This window comes from Cephus cinctus, unplaced genomic scaffold (assembly GCF_000341935.2).
Source record: "Cephus cinctus unplaced genomic scaffold, Ccin1 Ccin1_scaffold0689, whole genome shotgun sequence".
NCBI lineage: Eukaryota > Metazoa > Arthropoda > Insecta > Hymenoptera > Cephidae > Cephus > Cephus cinctus.
Window position 1 is genome coordinate 230369 of NW_014333312.1, and position 18632 is coordinate 249000.

At 40.9% G+C, this 18632-nt stretch overlaps 4 protein-coding genes across 7 annotated transcripts; 1 reads left to right on the top strand and 3 right to left on the bottom strand.

The window, feature by feature from the left end:
- Positions 1-467: 467 nt before the first annotated feature.
- Positions 468-2638, bottom strand: LOC107269733 (protein obstructor-E). Its single transcript, XM_015743910.2, has 4 exons — positions 2452-2638; positions 1482-1790; positions 998-1394; positions 468-654 (listed from the first exon to the last, which is right to left on the bottom strand). The coding sequence occupies exons 1-4, from the start codon at positions 2486-2488 to the stop codon at positions 537-539; spliced, it is 861 nt and encodes a 286-aa protein (XP_015599396.1). The 5' UTR covers positions 2489-2638; the 3' UTR covers positions 468-536.
- Positions 2639-2775: 137 nt separating this feature from the next.
- Positions 2776-8376, bottom strand: LOC107269732 (sodium/potassium-transporting ATPase subunit alpha). The gene is made up of 10 exons (XM_015743909.2): positions 7803-8376; positions 6709-7160; positions 6328-6640; positions 6109-6234; positions 5641-6047; positions 5283-5555; positions 4814-5128; positions 4211-4616; positions 3667-3955; positions 2776-3604 (listed from the first exon to the last, which is right to left on the bottom strand). Exons 2-10 carry the CDS (start codon positions 6964-6966, stop codon positions 3034-3036), a joined length of 2958 nt encoding a protein of 985 aa, XP_015599395.1. The 5' UTR covers positions 6967-7160; positions 7803-8376; the 3' UTR covers positions 2776-3033.
- LOC107269756 lies at positions 7398-13058 on the top strand. Of its 3 annotated transcripts, none has more exons than XM_015743976.2 (3): positions 7398-7767; positions 8386-9978; positions 10048-13058. In XM_015743976.2, exons 1-3 carry the CDS (start codon positions 7615-7617, stop codon positions 11644-11646), a joined length of 3345 nt encoding a protein of 1114 aa, XP_015599462.1. In that variant the 5' UTR covers positions 7398-7614; the 3' UTR covers positions 11647-13058. The 3 variants fall into 3 exon arrangements, with proteins under 3 accessions (XP_015599462.1, XP_015599460.1, XP_015599461.1); XM_015743975.2 differs by having other exon boundaries at positions 7399-7767; positions 10036-13058; XM_015743974.2 differs by having other exon boundaries at positions 8386-13058.
- A 100-nt stretch (positions 13059-13158) lies between these two features.
- LOC107269757 (aquaporin) lies at positions 13159-18328 on the bottom strand. Of its 2 annotated transcripts, none has more exons than XM_015743979.2 (5): positions 18119-18328; positions 15258-15515; positions 14865-15146; positions 14585-14791; positions 13159-14091 (listed from the first exon to the last, which is right to left on the bottom strand). In XM_015743979.2, the coding sequence occupies exons 2-5, from the start codon at positions 15513-15515 to the stop codon at positions 14053-14055; spliced, it is 786 nt and encodes a 261-aa protein (XP_015599465.1). In that variant the 5' UTR covers positions 18119-18328; the 3' UTR covers positions 13159-14052. The 2 variants fall into 2 exon arrangements, with proteins under 2 accessions (XP_015599465.1, XP_015599463.1); XM_015743977.2 differs by having other exon boundaries at positions 13159-13957; positions 18119-18326.
- Positions 18329-18632: the final 304 nt, after the last annotated feature.

Here is an 18632-nt window from a genome sequence, read left to right on the forward strand (position 1 = left end):
GTATTAGCTATACTTATTTTTGTATTATTTATTTATTTCTGTCTTTCAGGAGAAATCGTGGTGTATATTTGTCAATTTTTCATTTTCTTATGACAAATTTTGGAAAATTTGGAAATTTTTACTTTTGAACCATACGGTGGTTTCTTAACATAGCTTGTCAGGATTCTATAGCCGGTCAATGTAACGGTTATATGGTCGTCTATAGGAATGGAAGAAATGGACGCTAAACATTCGATGGCGAAAGGCTGGTACCGTGTGGTGACGTCACGAGACGCTTAAGAATGTATTTTCGCTGACTGCGTCGCATTACGACTCATTTTTGTTGTTGCTTCATTGAAAATTCAACAGGATACTCGAAGGATGTATTTTTAAACCAGGCCCTCGGGGGTTGAATATAATTTCATAAGAATTTCACTACTTTTAATAGATAATCCATAGGGTAGAATAACGAAAACAATAGCGGCGAATTGATGTGAAAATGTTTATTGTACAAATTAATAAAAATGTATCTTAATGCTAAATATCGAGTCTTGTTTCTACGTGGGTCTTGAACTCTTTCGCCTGCTTGGTCCCCCAGTAGGTTTTGGTTTTGGAGGTGGATTCTCCAAAGCATCCAATTCCTGATCAGTGAGTTGACCCTTGTACCAATCCTTGCTGTAATAGAAAAAAATATATGTAACATTGAAAATACATAAAAATGCCAATAACAAAAATTGCCATTGAGTTATGTCTAAAAAAAGATGAAATTACGTAAAATTGAAAATCTATCAAAATAAAATGTGGAACCGCATCCGATTAATCAATAAAAATTTCTTTTGCTGTCAGTACCGTGGAAAGTATAGCATAACGGATCGGCCGAATAATGGCGGCAATTCGCCTCACGTAACGCTCAGTCCTTGAGACTGAAAGCTTTCTTTTTCCAGAGTTTGTTATTTTATTTTTTGATCCGATCCTACGGAACATACATACATGCATGAATTATCACAGAGTGACTTACCATTCTGGAATCTTTCGGGCCCAATCGCACTTGCCGGTCCTTTCGTCAAAAGCCTGTCCAAGTTTGCATCCACTTCTTCGTGGAATTTCGCCATTGACACAGACATAAAAGTATTGACAGTCTTCGGCATCAGCGTAACGAGGATGCGTCGCCGCGACCGAGTCGTCGACCTTGGGACAAGTGAAGTTGAAAAGTTCCCTGGAGCCGCAGCCCTTTTTCTGGGCCTCATCGGGCCAGTTGCATATGCCAGTCTTCTCAGAGAATACCAAACCGTCAGGGCAGGTGATCATGTTGAATTTACCTTCCACGCAATAATAAAATGTATCACATATCTTTGCGTCTTCATGTGCGAAGTAACCATGCATACGTGGACAATGTTGACTGGGTTGAGGCTTTTCTACAATTCCAATCAATAAATTTCATCATATTCCTATTAGTCATAAATCAGTTCTCGTTCAATGAGTACTAGAAATTTGGGACTTACGGAGTTTCAGCCTCTTGGAGCAATCAATACCGAAAGGCAAGTCACACTTTTCATGTTGGGGACTGAAGTCATTGAATACTAGCCCATCGGGGCATAATTTCTCAGTACCCTTGCCGTCGCGACAATCATAATATTTGTCGCATTGTTCAGCATCCGGAAAGTATCCATTAGGTTCAGGACACTCATCCGCTAGTTCCTCATCCTCGTACTCGTCTTCCTGAACAGGCTCTTTTTTCTGAGACGGTGAGGCCGTCTTACGTCGACTTTGTTCAGCAGCCTCTTGCTTTCTCGTCAGAGCGTTCACGGCTCCTGAAAAATATCAAAATTCTGATTACATCCGTAACAACGACTCTCAATGATATAGCAAAGATAAAGATTAATAAAGAAAAAATATTACAAATATCTAATTAGAATGCGGAAGTCGTATCGATAGCAATAATAAAATAACGGTACGCACAAGAATCCAACGTGATTGGCTCTTGACATTTTCAAGGTAGTTTATCCGGCCCTGAACGAAGTGACTTATATGGGACTTATATCTTGTAAGTGTGTATAGACGAAAGGATAAAAGGCGCAGTCAGATAGAAGAGAAGGAGAAGGCGTAGTAGGAGATAGACGCCGGTCGACCTCGCGTATGAAAGAAAGCGAGAAAGTGCTTGGGGCCTCATGGCGCAGACAGGATCTTTACTATTGTGGGCCCGTACGTGGATACCGCTTTCCAGTTTTTAGCGAAATTTCAATAGAGACTGTTAAATGGGGGATCAGTCAATTTTTTTTCTCTCACTCTTTATCTCTTTCTATCGGTCATTCAAGAGATTTAAGACAGTTCATTTCGTAATGCCACTTTCTTGCCCCGTATAGTACAGATTCTCATGCAGATATAATAATTTAATGTTACTGTGGCTCTCTCATGTCTTTCTGTAACTTTTCTTCTCTTCCATTTTCATTTTTCTAATAGCCGCCGACTTACCCAGGCACACGAGGAGACAAATCAGCTTTGTCTTCATGTCTGCCACAGATGATGAACACCAATTGTAATTTATTGTAGTCTTGCGGAACGACCGATATCAGTCACGGGGTTTTCCCTAATGCTTCGGTAACCCTCGGTGCTTTACGTGATGATGACTAGAGACTACTGGGGCCCGAACTGGGCCTCAAAGCCTTATATGCGGCCCCCACTTTTATTCTTCAACGGCAACGGGTTACAACACTCCTGCTTGACAGAGGAGTGTAGTCTAAGGAGAGCTACTCTTCTGCATACTTGCATCGGCACGATATAGTTACACGTATGGTGCATACGATGTCATCAAGAGTTATCTTCGTAGTTATTGTTGGTTGGGTGGTTGGTGGAGAAGTGGGGGAGCGAAACAACAAAGAACCGATTCCGTACCGGTTGGTGTATTTATAGACGTCCAATAAAATAGTAGTTATTAGACAGTTCAGTTATTAAAAGTTCTGGAATTCGAATCTGACTCAGGTTTAATGTTGTTCATGAAAATCCTATGGCAGATATTTCGAGGTCTCTTTGAGGAGTTATAGAATTTTGAAAATCTTAATACGCCGTCTCACGGTCCCACCATCCACCAGGATTTCTTCTGATCCACAGTTTTCGCAATTCGTCGTATATCAGGATCATCAAAGCGAATGGAAGTCCTGGCAACCACCATTCTGCTTTCAAGGGATACGTCTTCAAAATGGTATCCATGTATGGAGCATAACACACCACACAAGCCATTCCGGTTTCGAAGAGCAATCCGAAATTTAGGAACCAATTGTTCATTCCTTGTTGGAATATCGAATTTCTACGTGTTTTGCATATTATTACATCTGCCCATTGTACTATTACTATGCTGACGAAGAAAGCTGTGTGGCATGTATATTCCAAGACTTTTCTTTGTTTGTATGTCCACTCTTGACCGTAACTGTCCATTAGATCGTTTATGGCGATGCTGTCCCAGTATGATCGAAGATCGAACAGCCTCCTTGGTAAAAATCCATGTTCCGCCATTATTACTAAATAAGTAAAGAAGCCGGCTGCTGCTTCTATAATCCCAATCTGTCCATAAGCCATGAAGATCAATTTCCGACTTACTAAATGGTCCATTTGGGGAATTCTGGGTCTCCTAAAAATAAAATGGGAATTTCATGTTCAACCGTCCTTGAGATAAATATGAGTGACAATTACCTGGACATGATGTCACTTTCAGATTTTTCATAAGCCAATGAAATTGCTGGCCACATATCAGTACCGAGATCGATACATAATATACATATGACACCGACCGGAAGTGGTATGCCAAGTGCAATGAACGCAAGAAATGGCGTCACCTCAGGAATATTACTAGCTAACGTATAAGCTATGCTCGATTTAAGATTATCAAAGATTCTACGTCCTTCCTCAATTCCAGTTACAATGGAGGCGAAATTGTCATCAAGTAATATTAAATCAGCCACTTGTCTACTGACGTCAGATCCTTAGCAGTTCCCATGAAAAATAAAGAATATTATAGAATCTATGATTGAGACTGTGTAGATACTTTGTATTATATTGACTATGTGCGTCCGCCCACAGTTTTAATATATAAGCATGTATTTCTGTGCACGTGCATTCTACCAGCGCCACTAAATCAATGAACAGCATTTTCCCCTGGACTTTTGATTTGCATGAATAGTCAAATACATGCTTAAATATGGGATCTGTGTACGTACCCGCATAACGAATAGGTCACCTGCAATTCCCATGGCAATTCCAATATCTGCTTGTTTAAGAGCCGGTGAGTCATTAACCCCGTCTCCAGTAACAGCAGTAATCAAGTGTAGCCTCTGACAGCTTTCAACGATCTGAAGTTTCTGAACCGGTGACGTTCTGGCGAAGACAATTTCCGGATAACGTCGTATAATATTGTCCAATTCAATGGGTTCTAGGTCCCGCAATTTCGGCCCAGTCAATACTACGGAATGTCTTTCCGACTCGGTTTGGTCCTCGGTGATGATGCCTACGTACTTGGCTATGGCCCTGGCCGTGTCAGGGTGGTCACCCGTAACCATGATCACCTTGATACCGGCGTACCGACATTTGTAGACGGCGTCGGGGACCGGCGGCCTCGGTGGGTCCATCATTGAGATCAGGCCCACCTGTATATACAATCGCATATAATTTGTCACCTTTCATTTTCAATCTTACACCCGTTACATCTATAATTCACCCGAGCGGATGACCTTTACTATACTGAATATGCCTGTTCATACCAGGTGTAACGGGTTTCTTCCCATTGCAAGTAGCTCAAGATGATATACGGTATGGACAATCTATGAAAAGAATTAATTCCTACCAATCTTAAATCATGAACTGGAAAGTTCGGTGGGTCTGCATTAAATTGAAAACCCTGAGGAAATTGAACTGGATCTAACTCCAAGTCAGCAAGGCCTAGTACCCGTTCACCATTGTTCGCTAGGATCTTGCAGGCTTCTGTGTACGCCATTTTGGTGTCTTCGTCGAGATCACGAGTCTCCTTGCCGGATGAATATCTTGTACAGCGTTCAAGAACACTTTCAGGCGCACCCTTAAGTGATATTAGGTGAACACCCTGGTTCAAGTGAACATTGGCTTGAAACTTGTCGGTAGAGTTGAATGGAATTTCGAAGACCTGAATAGTTTCAATGGATCGTAAATAAATAGTGAAATCCCTGAATATCGTTGAATTATATATATATATCTTGTATCAGTATAAATAATGTGCAATATCTAGTTTCTACTTTCACTGGCAAGATTTCCATTATAATTAATACAATAGTTATTACCTTTTTATATTCCTTTCTGTATGATTCAGCACCACCTTTTAGAAGAACTTCCATACATTTAAGTAAAGCACCATCAGAAGCATCGCCTAGAATTTTTCTTTTATTCAATGGCAATGGGGGCCCAATGGTACTATCTTGTTGGACCCATTCAGCTCTATTACAGAGACTAGCTATCCTAGCTATATCCTGAAAGCATGGGCTATTCACATATTTTATCCAGGTATCAGAAGCCATGATTTCTTTCAATGAACCGTCGTACCACATATGGCGAACCTATAAATTATATGTGCCCGTAGATACTAAAAGTCGACGTACGATAATTAATAAGTAATATATCAACGTTCAATTAGATCCTCACGGTCATTTTATTTTGCGTGAGCGTCCCAGTTTTATCAGAACAAATAACAGCAGTGCATCCTAAAGTCTCAATGGCCTCGAGATTTTTCACTAGACAACTTTTACTCGCCATTCTTTTGGCAGTCAAAGTCAAACTCACTGTCACGGTAGCAATAAGACCTTCTGGCACATTAGCTACTATAATGCCAATAAGAAATACTACTGAATCTACCCAATCATAGCCAAGAGCTAATGACATTCCAAAAAATGACACTCCCAAGAAAATGGCCCAGGATGATATAAATCTCATAAACAAATGGATTTCGCGAGACAATGGCGTCGGTCTCGAAGAAAGCCTTGAAGTTAATTTAGCAACTCTACCCATTATAGTTTGATCACCACAAGCGACTACTATTCCTTTTCCAGTTCCTAAAATCATTTTAATACAAGTATAGAGATATGGAAAATGCTATGAATTATATAAAAGTACCTTCTACGACGCTAGTAGAAAAGAACGCCATGTTTCTAGCTTCCAACAGAGGTCCTTCTGACATTTTTGAGGATCTTAGTTGCGGTATGGATTCTCCAGTAAGAGAGGCGTTATCTACCTTTAGTCCTTGATGAAGAGGGGCAGAAATTGAGTCGAGGAACAAAAACAGGATTAAGGTGAGGCTAAAAGAATAAAATCGTTCTGAACAGGTTAATCCACCTTGGCATTCCAGGATTCTAATGTCAGCAGGAACTCGGTCACCGGTTTCCAGTAGGACGATATCGCCGAGTACCAATTCAGAGACATATATTTCCTTCAATTCGGAATCGCGCAGTACTTTCGTTTTCTCCGGTAGCATTTGCTTGAATGATTCCATTATTCTGGAACTTTTGGACTCCTGATAGTAGCTAAACATTCCCGTTACCATAATCAGGATTACTAGAACAACGCCAAGCCACAGGTGATCCTGAGTCGGTTCCCCTAAGGTTTGTTGCTCGATGAAATAACTGATAAAGCAGAGTACAGCTCCAAACTGTTAAAGAAATATTTCCACGTAATGAATTCCGTATTAATCATAGACTCCTTCGATTATTAACAAACCCAAATTAATAGTGAAAATCCTTTGCAGCAGCAGCGAATAGCTTTTACGATTTCTGGGGTTTGCTTTGGCGGCGTTAAAGAATTCATTCCGTGTTGCCGTAAAAGTTCTCTAGCTACGTTAGCCGACAATCCACGTTGCGAATCAGTTTTAAGTCTATTCATGAGAACTGTTATGTCCACCTTGTGGACGTCGGTATCGACATCGCGACGAAGAGCATCTGTGTTAAGCGATGGTCCAGCCTTATGACGTCCTGACATTTTTTTGATTCACGAAAAATTCTTCTCTGGTAATAAAGTCTCTAAAAAGGTTATCCCAATAAATCCTGCATTCATGTTATTAAAAAAGATTAGAAGGAACAAATGAATGATAACTAGTTAGCCCCATAAAAATGCTGCGCTTAGTACTTATCCAGCCATAATCTTTTTTCATGACATTTATCCTTTAGGTGGAGCTGGAATCAGGGTTCACAAGAGATCAAACCTAGTCGCTAGTGGTAGGATATGTCGAGAAAGTAACATAATATACAAGTGCTGCCAAGGTGGTAAACCTTGCTAATCGATAAAGAGGAATCCCAACCGATGCGGCAAAGTACGACATTACTGACAGAGCATCAAAGGGAAGCGAATATGTAGCGGCTATAGCGGCGTCGTGGCGCTAGTGTGCAAAGACCGAATTCGGGATCGAGTCTCGTGTCTGGACTTGGTGAGACGACGCCACGCAGAGGAAACGAGTCCGGGCTGAGTTCCGCCATAGCGGTGGTATACTTTGTCTCGCTCGCTACTTGTGACGCGACGCTTACCGACGCTCGGCGTTGTCCCCACCGGATGCGCGATCGGGTAAAATTAACGCGAGTGTAAGTGCTTTGCTTCATTTTAATATTTGCGAATCGTACGAACTTCACTACAATGGAGAGCAGGCCGGCGCCGCTCCGTTCCAGGCGGGTTTGTAGATTTTGCCTAACGGAGACCGAGCCGCTGAATTTCATCTACGAGAGGGACCACAGCAAGCCCTTCCAGGTGCCGCTTACCCTGCAGATTATGTCGTGCGTCGCCATCGAGGTAATACAGAATATAAACTAGAGCTTCTAACTTACTTAGAACGTCATTATCTTTATAGCTCCTCTAGTCATGGAATTTTCATATATATCCATTAATTGATGTTGGTGCGATCGGTGAAATGTAGACGAGTCAATAGCTTTGACTGGCACGGATAACGTAGGAATCTTCTTTAACGACTGAGGCGGCCATTGAACGCACAGCGTCGTATCTTTTTATTCATGGAGGAAAGGACGTATGTGTGTGTGGTGTGTGTTCCGCTACGTATGTGGGGCTTGCTAGCTATCCTCACCAGGCGGTTTGATGCTTCAACATGGAATCTCAGACAATAGATATTTTGGCGGGAATAATATTTTTAGAGAATGTCAATACTTGTTATTAAAATTGAAAATATAGGGTGGCCACTGAAAGACTGAAGGGTTTGGCGGGGTTTTTGTTTTATATCATTCAGTCTTCCAGTGGCCATCCTGTAGTTTATTGCATTTGACTTTAGCGCGATGAAATTAGGATATATTTCTCTTGGGGTTATGTTAAGGAAATTTTTCTGCACTGCTCTGATTCTTCAAGGGAGCATGATCTTCCTGAATTGTAAATATACAATACTTTGCTTCTTGTTTGTAGGTATACGCCGCGGATGGAATGCCACAGATGATATGCACCATGTGCCGCTGGAACTTGGATCGCTCCTACAAATTCAAGCTCCAGTGCAAGAAAGCAGACGAGGCTCTCAGAGCTTATCCACTGTCAGGAGTCTTACCGAGACCGTTTCCACCTATTTCAAATGACCCACCCGAGACAGGCACTAAGAGGTTGGCCGAGCAGAGGAGCCAGAATGAGCAGTCAAAGAAACCAAAGGTGGAAAACAATGAACGCGACAGAAGAGACACCAGGGAGCGAGAGCGAGAACGAGAAAGACAGTCCGAGAAGCAGATAAGCAAAGTTGAGCGTCATGACCTGTATGACGAGGAACAGGATGGCGGGAGTGAAGGCGATCATGAAGCCTCTAACGAGAAGGAAGACAGGAAATTAGAACCTGGTGAAATAAGGGTTCACGCCTGTGATCAATGCGATCGCACTTTCCCATTGAGACAAGCACTCCAACTTCACGTGCAGCGAGCACATCGTGATCGCAACTACAAGTGCACTGAATGCGACCGCATGTTCTTCTCTAAGTACGATCTGGCTAAGCATATGACCACGCATTCCGAGGAGAAGCCATTCACTTGTCCGATTTGCCATAAGCAGTTCTCACGAGCTAACCTTCTCCAACGCCATGAGAAGGTTCACAGAGAGGAGTTGCGTTATGGTTGTCAGCACTGTGACCGAGAATTCTTTACTACTGATGAACTAGAAAAGCACGAGGAGACCGTGCACAAAGCCATCAAGCCCTATCAATGTAACATTTGCAACAAACGCTTTACTTACAAGCAGGGTCTAGAGCGACATGAGATGCTTCATAATGAGGACAACACCTTTGTCTGTGAATACTGCAAGGAAGCCTTCCGAACCAGCACTAAACTTGCTCGTCATCTTTCTACCCATTCTGGACATAGGCCATATCTCTGCAAACTGTGTCCACGTACGTTTCTTCTCTCTCATCATCTTACTAGACACATGCGTTCGCACTCTGTTGAAAAGCGACACGTTTGCGAGGACTGTGGCAAAGCTTTCAAACGCAAGGAAAGCCTTGAGGTACATCAGCTAACTCATAGTAAAAGGTCAGGCATGGGTCTTACTTGCGACGTATGTCAAGAGTCTTGTAGAAACAGGGCTGATTATGTGACACATATTAAACAGCATATTGAAGCTGGTGAGAAAATGGGGCCAGATGGATTACCCCCTGACACTACAAAGGATAAGCCAGAGACAGATTCTGAAGAGGAAGAGGAAGAGGAACAGTACTCTGATGGAGATGATGATTATGAGCCACCATCTTATATTGTGAAGAAACTTCCAAAAACTACTGATTTGCCAGACAGTGAGGAAGAACGTGACAGAACAGAGAAGGAAGACAGAAAGGAGCAGATCGTCTTCGTACGTGGAAAGGATGGGAACGTTGTCAAGAAAACAATCAAAACCTTGATGCCCATTCAACGCAGAGAGATTCAGGAAACGAAGATGAAGCCAAGCCCAGCTGGTCAATCAAATTCAAAGGTTACTCCGATCAAATCTGATGACACACCGAAGAGCCGCGTCGACGAGACCGAAGCACAGGTACAGAAAATCGTCGCGTCAGTCTTCAAAGAACATAAAATACCCCTGAAACATCAGAACATTCCACAGGAACAAGCCAAGGACACCGCCGTGAGCTCCTCCAGTCAAATCCACACCAGGTCTCAGTCCAGCCACACCACGCCGAATCAGTCCATGAAGGAAGAGAAGGCCGATCCTGGCAGCGCTACTCCAAAATCCGTTAACACGGTTAAGGTAATCAAAAGGATCGTTGTACGAAAATCTGCAGGAGGTACCGAGACATCAGGATCAACAACCACCACCAAAGAGGCAGACAACACGTCGACGACTACTCAGGGTACTCCAGGGACAGCACACAAGGTCACGAAGCGAGTCATCGTTCGCAGAATCATCAGGCAGGGTGACACGACCCGAGAAGTCATCATGAATCCGGATGGGACAATCATTGATCCAGCAGAGCTTGCCAAACTGCCAGCTGGTAACGTTGTCAAAAGAGTAGTAGTAAAGAAGCCAATGGACAAGAATCAGACTCTGGCACAGAGTGTATTGCAAACTAGTGATCATCGTCAGGGTACACCCATAAAAACTGAACAAATGGTTACTGATTCGCCAAAATTGGAATTGAAAACATCTCAGACATCAACCCTATCTTCTGCATCTATGAAGACTGTTACAGTGCAGAAGGTCGAGCAGACTCCAGGAACACCTTCGGGGCTGACTAAAGGAGATCAGGAGACCAAGGAGAAGCTGGAACAACTTGAGAAACGCGTAGAGCAGCAACGTCTGAAGATTGAAGAGCTGCAGGCCAGAAAGCAGCAGGAGTATGAACCCATGGACGAAATGTTACCAGAGAGACATGATGAATCTGAGGACGAGCAGCAATTGCCGTTAAAGAGGGTTTTCGTTAAGAGGAAGCAAAGCATTTATGATGAAGAACAAGAATATAATGACAATGATAAGCCGATTGTATCTAAGGAGGAGAATCAGAGTTCCTTGCAGGAGGAAAAGTTTAAGATTGTCAAGGAAGACGTGAAGCAGCAGGAATTGACAACGACGGAATCGTCTAAGAAAGATTATAAGAAACCAACAGTGATGAGTACGTCCAAGGTATATGGTAATAAGAAGATTGTCCTGGTGAAAACTGAAGAGCCATCTGAAGTTGAAGAAATGAGTCGTGAATTGAGTAACATCCTAGATTCTGCAGAGAGCGTAGTGAAGATGCAAGAGAATGTTCTTAGTAGTCTCAGTCAGATCCCAGCTATTGGAGAAGGTGAGCGTAGAGTAGAGATCGAGACCACAGAAGTTGAAAATACAACATCTAGTGAACCGATGGAAGTAGTCGAAGAACAAATTGCTGAAGAATCTTGTAAGATTGAAGACTCTGGCGTAGCCACTAATGAGGATAGTCAGGGTAACCAAGATGTAGTGGAGCAACTGGAAAATGAGGATAATACCACTGTTCTGGATGAGAGTCATGGTGAGTCCTTATCTTTAACAGGTCAAGATCTGTCCGAAGCCACAGATATATTTGGAGCATCAGAGTCGACGTTAGATGGGCAAAAATCTGAAGACAATAATCTTGAAGATTCAGTAATCACCTTGTCTCAATCAAACGACACGATCAATCTGACTGACCCTAACGACACACAGGATAGCCTCGAGGACAAACTCTCTCAAATGGAAGGCTGAGTAATAGTTTATATGTCTATGCAAACATAGGCTACGCCATGAGGGATCCACCAAGCCCCATATGCAGACAAAAATAACTAGATAGAAATTACCTAGATTTTACACGATTTTAGAAATACCTTGATACGTGCACCTTCATTAGAAATGCGACACATTAAAGCCAACATTCTATTCCAAAAGATGGATTCCCTTCAGCGTTCTACTCAACGGCAATGTATAATCCATTGCAACATTAAAGTAGCCAATATACCGTATGTTTCATCCCAAGTAGGATACCTGAAGTTGTCGCGATCGAAAATGAATTAAAACTTCTTACCATACAAATGGATAATTCGTTCGGTAAACGCGATTATTATTACTCGTTTTCTATCGCAGCAACTTCAAGTGTCCTACTTGGGGTGGGACATACGGTATACTACGTATATTACTATCGCCATTATTTCTTATAGATACGTCCCGAAATTCACTACAAATACTGCGAATATGGTTATGTCTCAATCAATTGCATTCAAGTAAACAAGGACACAACGATACACGCAGTCTCGGCAGTGAATTTCATAACGTACGCTATGTATGTTCACTCTTCTTTGTAACTTTTAAAATGTATAAGCTGATTCTAGTTAGACGGGAAATTGTAAAAGATATATGGAATAAGTATGGTACACTTATGTAATACCATGGATAACTGAAAACAGATATTAATCAAGTATCCTTGAGATTTTCTTGCGTATACGGGCATTTTATTTTCAATCTTTTTTTTATAAGAATTTTACAAGACCTATAAAAGAATATGTAAAATTTTGTTTACAGTCGAAAACTAAATCGCATCCCATAAACGTCTTGTCTGGTGAAAAATTAAATAATTAACAAATAATTGTATGAATTTGCAGTTTAAGTTATTAACGCCAGATATCACTAAACACGTCCTTCTCAATCCCGCACATTTTATTTCAAATACTTCTCAGTTGCGCCCGTACACGCTTGTATATACCATGCAAGGAATTGCAAATTTGTAATTATCTTTCTTCAAGTTTTCAGCACAAAGATAAACGACAACTGATTGTCTGCAACATCTGCATTCGCTGAGCTATTATTTTATTGGATGTGGATTAACTATCGATCGACGTATACCTTCTTATCAATAATAATAATAATAATAATCACGTATAATATACGACGTATTCCGTGCAGTATTACAGAATACGTCGTGTGAATTAAGACAGTAAGAAAATCACAGTATGGATTCGAACACGTCGCTATCTATAAGTGTTTGATTATCTAAGGACACAGTAATCCACAGTAAGTAGATTATACGAAAAGCAAAGAAAAAATAGAATATAATGAATTAAGCATACAATTTATTTGTAAACTTCTGTATCAAATACAAAGTGTGGTGTGTACGTGTCCAATGACTGGAGTGCTAATTCTTTATTTGTCATACTTCCTCCTGTATCGTTAATCCAGCAATAATAATAATAATTGAAGATCGTCACGTAATAACAACTCACAAGGTATAGAAAACATGCGTACATTTTTTTTATTGCACATTACGTGGATAAGGTATACAGTCATAAGTTACTTACTAAACTATACTACAAAAATGCACCTGGCACGTGTTTAACATGCATATTCATAATATTACATGTTCTGTCTATTGAGTGAACGACAAGAATAATAAGAAAACAAGAAAATAGGTATGACAATTATAAAGTATAATTATCAGCCTATTTTTCCGTTGAGTAAATTGGGACTCGATTCCGTCAATTTGTTTCTTGTAACTTCTCCCCACAATCACGGGGCAGGATTCCCTTGTTTTTTCTCTTAAATCGAACAACTAGTATAATACTTATACGTACGCACCATCCACGTATCTCGATTATTAAATATATGCTGCACTATATTAATTAAATGAAAATGACGTTACGGCCCAGCTCCGCGTGCCTGTGATAAATGAAATAATGATTGACTTTAGTTAAAAAAAAAAAGAGTAATTACCACTGGACGATAGATGATTGCGATAAAAATGTAATCAAAGAGAGATAATTTCGAGATGACGAATGAGACGAATAACGTTAGTTCGCTAAATAATCAAAACAGGAACAGGATAAAACCGGTGATATCGTGAATGGTATGATAAGAATTTTGTACGTTTCTTAATTTAGCGCTTTAAACTACTCGTAGTTGTAGGTAAGCATAATATGCGTCATGCTGGTTATGGCGTCGCGCAAGGAGCGATGCTCGTTAGTCGGGCGATTAAAGCGTCAGGGTGTCAAGCAGGATTGGCGCCCTTCTTTCCGGTAAGCCGCTGGAGCTGGAAAAGAAGGGGAGCATTTTTCGTAGATCTCTTACTTATCTTAATAGGTTTCCATTTAATGCTTGCTCTCGCCCATTTTGATTTTTATAACTTCACAGGCCACCCCTTCCGCTGTCTATGTACTCGAACCGCTGTGGGGCACATAATACTGTCTTAACCCGTGAATTCTCGCGTGATTTTATTCCACATTTAAAAAGCATTGAGTTGGGATGACGTGATCACCCCGCGCGAGTTACACCGGAGTAAAGGGGTACAAAGGACGTAACATCTTTTTGAAAAATTTGTATAACCTTCAGCAATCCCTAAGTCTATCTGTCAAGTTCCATAACACCTGACCGAAACTTAAAAAAAAATTAAGTCAATGTACCATAAGGTTCTTATATACACAGCTTCATGGAAGAATCAACTTATATGACAGTTCAGTGAAAACAAGGTAAGAGGTTATGAATCTCCTTAATATAGAACCACAATAAAACGTCCTACCGTAAACTATATCAGGTGTATCAGAATTAACTCCAGCGGTTATTGAAGTAGTAAGACGATCAACAAAGTTCCGGTATTACCGGAAACAGTGCATATATCTAAAATGATCATTAGGATTTACATCTTAGTTGTGTAATGTACCTCTTTCTCTTCAGTAGCGACGGTCGAGTATGGTTTGGGTAGTTCCGGTTCCTTAGCTGGTCCCAAAGCATGAACGTAAATAAGAGCCCCAGCAATGCCTCCAAGAATGGGTCCTACCCAATATACCCAATGATCGTTAAAGGCATTTTCAATAACAGCGCTGCCCAACGATCTAGCGGGATTCATACCCGAACCTGTTCTCGGAATCTGAAAATCCGTTAGGTTAACTGAAGTTGTTTTATGTGAACCAGGTTAAGTAAAAAAAAAGCAGTTCACTCACGCCAACAATGTGACACAGTGTGACAGTAAGGCCAATGATCAACGGTGCAATTCCTTTGCTGTCAGGTTTGCCTGCATCGCAGGCACCGCAAACGACAACAACAAGAATCAAAGCCAGAAAGAACTCTACTCCCAGACCCTGGGCAGAGTTGAAATCCCCTTTCGCCAAGGCAACTGTTCCCCTCGGAATACTTTCCAAGCTTAGGGCTCGCAATACTGCAGATCCTGCTATCGCGCCAACACACTGTGCCAGCACATAGAGGATCGCCCTAATAATGGGTACCTGAGATATAGGTTAGAACGGATTAGATACCTTTTTTAATATTATCATTCCGTTGCAGGTCTATTCGATAGTTAATATGCACTGCCGAGTATGTAAACGGAGGAATGTTACCTTGCCAATGGCTGCCAGGCCGAAGGTGACTGCAGGATTAATGTGACCACCGGACACGTGACCGATGCCCTGTACAATAGCGGCGACAGCCAATCCGAAAGCGAAGCTTATCGCCAGCACATTGTTCGTGGCAACCGAACCGCAACCGAAGAAATTTAAAAGCATAGTCCCTAAAAATTCTGCGAAAAGAGCTCGGTACAGTCCAGCTTTCTTATCCATCAGTTCGTGGACACCCAGGGCCGTTCTTAGGTTCACCATCTGTTGATAAGCATAAAAGATAACACGTGTGACTGATTAGCTAAAGATCATTATTTCATGCATTACACCTTATGTTTATAAAGGTGTAACATAATCGCGACAAACAACATTAGATGTCTCAGGATGCCTGCTATCAGATACGTCACTCACATTTGTCGCCTACTTGCGCGCCTGCCCATGCGAACTGCCAGAGCCGTTTAGCAGTTCCGTTGATTTGCGTCATGAATTTAGATCGAGGACGTTACTTATACTCGCGTTTCTTTAACTATACAAACTGTATTACACATGTAGATCGGCGCATCCTTTTCAACGAACTTACATCCAACGTACAATATGTATACCCAATCTTGAAAGGCGCGAATTTCAATACGTGACTCGATTGATTATTATGTATGCCATACATGCCTTTGTACGTAGCCATATTTCTTTTATGAACTCTGCATAATTCGTGCTTTTAAAAACGTTACGAAATACAATGCGTTATCTTTGTTAATTCAAAAGTTATAGCCATTCAAAGTTGTATCCAGAATATACGATCAAGTGAAGAAATAGGCGTTGAATTTGTGTCACCGATATACGTGTTTCTCTCTCTCTCTCGCACTCGCAGCGAGTATAGAAACCGTCAAAATTCCTAACCTCCATTTCTTTAATATGCCAAATTGGCAAATTGCCAATGAATACTGGACAACGACGTGAGACATTTGAAATAGAATAAATTGTCCAATGTTCCTTGACAAAAGCAATTACATGACAGCTGCCAATCTAACTGATGCACTCGCACTGAACATTCAAATATATTGAAAGATCAGTGTCGTTATCATCAACTATAATCATAATCAAAGGAATTGATTAATTGCAACTTCTTGTTGATCTATCATTTTTTTATACGAGGGACACCTACGTTCCAGAGTTCCCTACAAGTTACACATCCGTACGAGCATACCCACACCCGTGTATATTATATGGACCATGTGGGAGTGCTGGAGGGAGTATCTCTATTTTTGAAATCTCATCGGAACGTGAAAGAGTTTAGTACGAGGATGACGCGTTTCTTAAGAATTACGTAATTCTATTTCAGAGGAGGAAATCGTGCGGGGTTGTTCTAATCCTGATGATCTCATCTAGAGCCTCAATGTTTTACATCAGTACGTATACCAAGAGATTAGTGTATCTCGCTTAACTGTGGACCAACCAATTCGCGCCATTGGCTTGTTTATGTTTGTCCAAATAATTTACGTTTTGACAAGAATTACTGTTTATACATAGGTAAACCTGACGTCCACTTTTTTCACTCATCCGGAAGAGGGATGGTTGCCGTTTAATGTAGGCGTTACGACGCGAATGAATTTAATGCGAATTTCACACTTTTATTATTACCCATGTCTTTTCTTCGCGATGACGCTATCAAATAACAGACTCGAGAAACGTTCGCCATTATATTGCAACCTGCTAAAGCAGCCTGGTAAGTTTTCATAGAAACGCCCCATTATTTCTCCTAGCAATTTATTAGCGACGCACGCTAACCGGCATGGCCATATCATCCGCGATCGTTAACCCTATATGGGCGTCCCTGACTCTTTCTAAATATTGCCAGTATGGCTCGAGCGACGCGATCCCAGGTCGACCGGTAATACGTTCGTTCTACTTTTTTGTCAGATCTGTAGACGACGTTCAATCTGGTACAGAATACAGGTATTATTATACCAGTACAACGATACAGCATCCTGGTTTGCTTTCAGAGTAAGAAGTTACTTTAGGAAGATTTGAAACGTGGAGAGAAATTCACAAGCCAATTATTTCTCCGATACACATATCCACATAGCTATTGTCAGCGTACGTGTAGAATATTATTGTTTAGTGAAAGAGTGAATTGCAGGTTTTTATCGGTTTTGCTGCACGACCTCAAGGCAGTTAGTAATTTTTTATTTTTAACTTCAGAGACGATCGTGACTCCTTTGTGTCTGCTTATTATTAAGTGTTGATAAGCCTGCTACTTCGCATATAACTTAGGTTATGAGAATTCTCGTGGGACATAATATAGAATGATATTGATTTAATTCTTATCTGAGTTCTTGTATTTTTTTTCTCTTTTGTTCTTGTACTCTTTCGTGGAGTTACTTATCACTCAGTTGGAGTATGCGTAAGCTGTACGCACCGTATGACAAATATTGACCGGATCAGGGGAGCGAGGTGAAAACATAAAAATCGAATATGTTTTCCAGTTGAGACGTTATGAAATGACATTATGCCGGGTGAGATATGCCTCAGGGTTGGTAACTATTATTTGCACCCCGAATACGAGGAAAATAAATGAAACTATTTTAACATACGAATTGTTACTTTGTTCGAATGACTATTTGACAATGTTATAGTGGATCGCCTGACAGTTATAATAATTGATTTATAATCATTCTCATTAAAAACATAAAATTACTCGATATGATTTCTTAACCTAATCAATCAGCTATTATCAGTCATCAAATATTAAAGCTGTTACCAGTAGCCTGTACAAATTTATTTTTGTCTCAGACTAAAATGAATCATGTTCAAAATCTTTATGGGCTATTTCGATATCCTTAGTTAAATATTTTCAATGGACATACCTTGAAGCTTTTTTTATTATATATAATTCACAAAGGATCGACAAGTCCTCCTCCTTTATGTTCACCGGGTTTCTTACGAGTCGTTGGATACCTCAAATCGTGAACAAAGGAACTGCAACAATGTTCACAAGAAGCGACAGAAGAACTGCGGCAGCCTCACTGTGAGAGTTCTTGGACGACAACTGAGCTATGCTATAGAGACTGCCATTCTCATATAGGTATAGTCACCCGGTCTGTCTGGTAGCAAGACTGGGACTCTGAGTGTCAGGGTAGGGATATCACGATTCAAGTTTGAAACGCCTTATAGCTGAGAAAATAAATAACTCATCTAATATTCGACAGAAGGCTGGTACTGGTATACGTACAGGATGAGGAAAAATAATTGGTTAAGGAAAGATTAAAAATAAATGTATGTTACAGTTAATCCATATCTATGGTGGATGTACCATTTATCGCATTTCCCATAAATAATGGCTTGTTCTATGTAATGCTTGATAGTCGAACCACAATATCC